This window comes from Alexandromys fortis, unplaced genomic scaffold (genome assembly GCF_014885135.2).
Source record: "Alexandromys fortis isolate MF-2015 unplaced genomic scaffold, M_Fortis_MF-2015_v1.1 scaffold_359, whole genome shotgun sequence".
Classification (NCBI taxonomy): Eukaryota; Metazoa; Chordata; class Mammalia; order Rodentia; family Cricetidae; genus Alexandromys; species Alexandromys fortis.
In genome coordinates, this window is record NW_026068230.1 from 495,610 (window position 1) to 499,600 (window position 3,991).

At 45.1% G+C, this 3,991-nt stretch overlaps 1 protein-coding gene across 2 annotated transcripts in view; it reads right to left on the reverse strand.

The window, feature by feature from the left end:
- Positions 1–273: 273 nt before the first annotated feature.
- Positions 274–3,991, reverse strand: part of LOC126493723 (L-lactate dehydrogenase A chain) — a 12,941-nt gene continuing 9,223 nt past the window's right edge. Inside the window, exons 4-8 of one of the 2 annotated variants that reach the window (XM_050130819.1) lie at positions 3,814–3,987; positions 3,319–3,492; positions 2,773–2,890; positions 1,498–1,621; positions 274–896 (exon numbers count right to left, since the gene is read on the reverse strand). In XM_050130819.1, coding sequence (XP_049986776.1) covers positions 732–896; positions 1,498–1,621; positions 2,773–2,890; positions 3,319–3,492; positions 3,814–3,987 — 755 coding nt within the window. In that variant the 3' untranslated portion in view covers positions 274–731. The remainder of the gene's footprint in view (positions 897–1,497; positions 1,622–2,772; positions 2,891–3,318; positions 3,493–3,813; positions 3,988–3,991) is intronic. The other variant, XM_050130818.1, reaches the window with a different exon arrangement.

The following is a 3,991-nucleotide window of genomic DNA, read 5'->3' on the forward strand; positions in this document are numbered from 1 at the left end:
AATTCACAATTCTGGCTAAACAACAAGCCCTACGTGTCCACCTCTTCACCTCCCCAGTGCCTTTAAGCCCCAGGTATCCAACGATTTACCAACTGAGTGCCTCCTCAGCCCAGCTTTACCTTTTTCTAGAATAGTCTCACTATGTAACTTCAGCTTTCCTAAACTATGTAAACCAGCCTGGCTGAATTGCAGAGATCCACCTGCCTCTGCTGGGATCAAAGGCACGCACCACTTTGACTTGCTCAACTGTGTCTTAAATAAAATGAGAAGTAATCACTGTTCAAGGTTTATTTGGTGTTTTCATTGGCATGACACTTGGGTAGTCGGTTGCATCATCCATATGCAGATCTTCACTTTACACAATATTTCAATGTACACTAGAGATACATAATACACAAAATAATATCCTTTAGAACACTTATACACAAGATATGCATAATGGATTTACACACTGGAGCCAGGTTATGACTAACTGGGAAATCACTGGCCTAGGCATGTCTGGTGAGGGTGCATAGCACAGACACAGCAGGTTCACAGGGTAACTGAAGCCTGCACACAGTTGGCAGTGTCACACCAGCCAGGTTACCACCACACAAGTACCACTTAGCATCAGGGTAGAGCTGTGGGAACACAACTGCCCTAACCACAGCTCAGATGAGGAGACAGTGTGCGGTCTCCATAGAAACCCTGCTGCAGCCTGGACAGTGAAGCGCTAGGACATCTGGGGACTTTTAGAACTGCAGCTCTTTCTGGATCCCCCAGAGCGTGTCTGCACTCTTCTTCAAGCGGGCCTCCTCTTCAGAAGTCAGAGTCACCTTCACAACGTCTGAGATTCCATTTTGTCCCAGGACACAGGGGACACTGAGGAAGACATCATCCTTGATTCCATAGAGACCCTGGACACAAAACGACAAGAGATTGATTTGTCTACACATCCTCAGGTTTCCTGGGGTTTAGACCTTCCACAATTACAAAGCTCTTTTTTTAAACGAGTGCTGATCTATCCTATTCCAGAGATGCCCAGCTATGATGTGATAATGAACAGTGCAATAGAAAGTCATCAAGACAGCAACAGATAGGCTTGGCACATGCCTGTCATCCCAGTACGTGAGAGCTAGAGGTAGGAGTCCAAGGTTATCCTGAGCTACATAACAAGTTCAAGGCCAGGCCAGTAGACATTACCTAAGACCCTTGTCTCAAAGGAGCAAAGCAAGCCAAAACCCAAGTCTTACTAACGTACATAATAAATCACACTTGCCAATTTCTGTAAGACTGGTAACTGAGCAGGGTCTCCACCTAACTCAGTGTAACTTAGATACTTTCAGCGCTGACGGCACATTAATTCCACAGGTCAGCTATTTCTTTCCAAAAGAAAACCATGAATGGATGGATTTACTTCAGTTCAGTCAGTGACTGGGGGCTTCCACTAGTCTGCTCAAGAGTTTAAGGCCAAGAAACAAATGTGTAAAATACAGCGTGCCTCTGCAGATCCGTTACCTTAATCATGGTGGAAATGGGGTGCACCCGCCTCAGATTCTTCATCATGCTCTCTGCCAAGTCGGCCACAGAGAGGCCAATGGCCCAGGACGTGTAACCTTTCAGTTTAATCACCTCATAGGCGCTGTGGGATAGGAAGACGGGAAAAGGGAAAGAAGGGTAGGGAAGGACAAGGAAAAGAATGGCTTTACCAAACACATTTTATAATCAATAATACCACCAAGACATGTTATATAGTTAAGCAGGACCTTTGCCAGTAAGGGCAAAAGTAAGGCTAAACCTTTGACACCCCCACAATTGACTTAGTCATTGATAGAAGAAATATTACATGCTTTCAAACATTTGCTCCCCAGCTGATAGCTTTCTGGTGAAGGATTAGGAGGTCTGGTCTCTATGAGTTCAAATCCAGCCAGGGCCACACAGAGAAACTGTCTAGAGAAACAACCCCCAAAAAACAAGCGGAAAGAACCTAAAGCATACTTATACCCATACTATCCAAATAGAGAAGTTGACTGTGCTTCTATTAGCATAAATGAGATAATTTTTGTTACAAACACCCTATCTCTGGAGGCTGCAGAAGCAGCTCCGCGGTCAAGAGGACTGACAGCCCTTCAGGACCTAGGTTTGTCTGTAACTCCGGTTCCAAGGAATCCTGTGCCCTCTTCTGGGCTACACGGGTACTGCATGCATGGAGTACAGACGCGGGCAGGCATGACACCCATAAGTACATCTTGTAAAGAGCTCTGAAGACCTTTCTGAGTGAATTAATGTATCGTCGAGGGTAGAACTAACTTGTTTGACCTCGCTTTCAAAGGCCTTTTTGTGCGTGGCAAATCCGTTTCCAGCTGTAAAAGTGCTGAACTAAGTTCCATGGAGATGGAACACCTTACATTCCATCAAGGGAATGTGAGGATTGCAAATGTCAAGAAACCAGCGTCAGCACCTCCCACCTGTATTTGGTGCTGCTCTTAGTTTACTTATTCTAGTCTTTTTGTTTATATGATTAAAAAAGCACTCAAATGAAATGCTCTTAAAAATCGTAACCTTGGGGCTGGAGAGATGGCTCAGCGGTTAAGAGCACTGGCCGTTCTTCCAGAGGCCCTGAGTTCAATTCCCAGCATCCACATGTTGGCTCACAACCATCTATAATAGGATTTGATGCCCTCTTCTGGCATGCAGGTGTTTATTCATAGCACTCATACATAAAATACAAATAAATAAAAATTAAATAAAAAAGTCGTAACCTTCCAGATAGACACACTTTCAGTCTCTTACCTGTCAACCACCTGCTTGTGAACCTCCTTCCACTGCTCCTTGTCTGCATCGGAGCCCAGTTCTGGGTTCAGATTCTTCAGGGAGACACCAGCGACATTCACGCCACTCCACACAGGCACTGCAAGAAACCAGCAGCTTACCCCACTGCTTCCACACCACAGCAGTGAACAGTAACTATGCACCCCCACCCTGAGCCACCTTTCTACCCTCATCCTTTCAAAGATGGTCAAGATTACCAAAGCCTTGACTTTTAGAGCGCATAAAAACAAGAACTGTATATTCTTTTGTTTTGTTTTTTGGAAACAAGGTTTCTCTGTAGCTTTGGTGTCTGTCCTGGAACTAGCTCTTGTAGACCAGGCTGGCCTCGAACTCAGAGATCCACCTGCCTCTGCCTCCTGAGTGCGGGATTAAAGGCGTGCGCCACCAGTGCCCGGCTAAGAACTGTATATCCTAACCTGCTTTCCTAACCTAGTAAAGAAATGCTTAGATGTTTGTACTATCTTTCTGTTTTCAAAATGAGAAAATCAACTGATATTAGAGACTTACCACTGGAGTCCCCGTGCTCCCCCAGGACCCATCCATGACAGCTCAGTGGGTGAACACCCAGCCTTTCTCCCATCAGGTAACGGAACCGAGCTGAGTCCAGATTGCAACCACTCCCGATGACTCGGTTTTTGGGAAATCCACTTATCTTCCAGGCCACGTAGGTCAAGATATCCACTACAAAAAAGAAAAAAAGAATTTAGATAACAAAAGACTACAGGCCATGATTTGACACTGCTAAAGGCAGTTCAGTATTCTTGTTAGCATCTTTACTATATAACTCTTGTCCAATTATTCAAAAGCATTATTTAAAACACTGCACCAATTAAGACAGCATTACTCAGTTCCTTCTCCAAGATCATGAGTGAGAAACTCTGCAGCTACATTCAGAGGCATTTAATGTTTTAGATGAACTACTTTATAAATTAATGAACGCATGCGCACACATCGCCATGAACTTGAAGACGTCCCGAGCGTCTGCTTACGCAGCTGCCTCACCTGGGTTGGAGACAATAAGCAGCTTGCAGTTTGGACTGTACTTCACCACGTTGGGAATGATGAACTTGAAGATGTTCACGTTGCGCTGGACCAGATTGAGCCGACTCTCTCCCTCTTGCTGACGAGCCCCCGCTGTGATGATAACCAGCTTGGAGTTTGCAGTCACGCTATAGTCTTT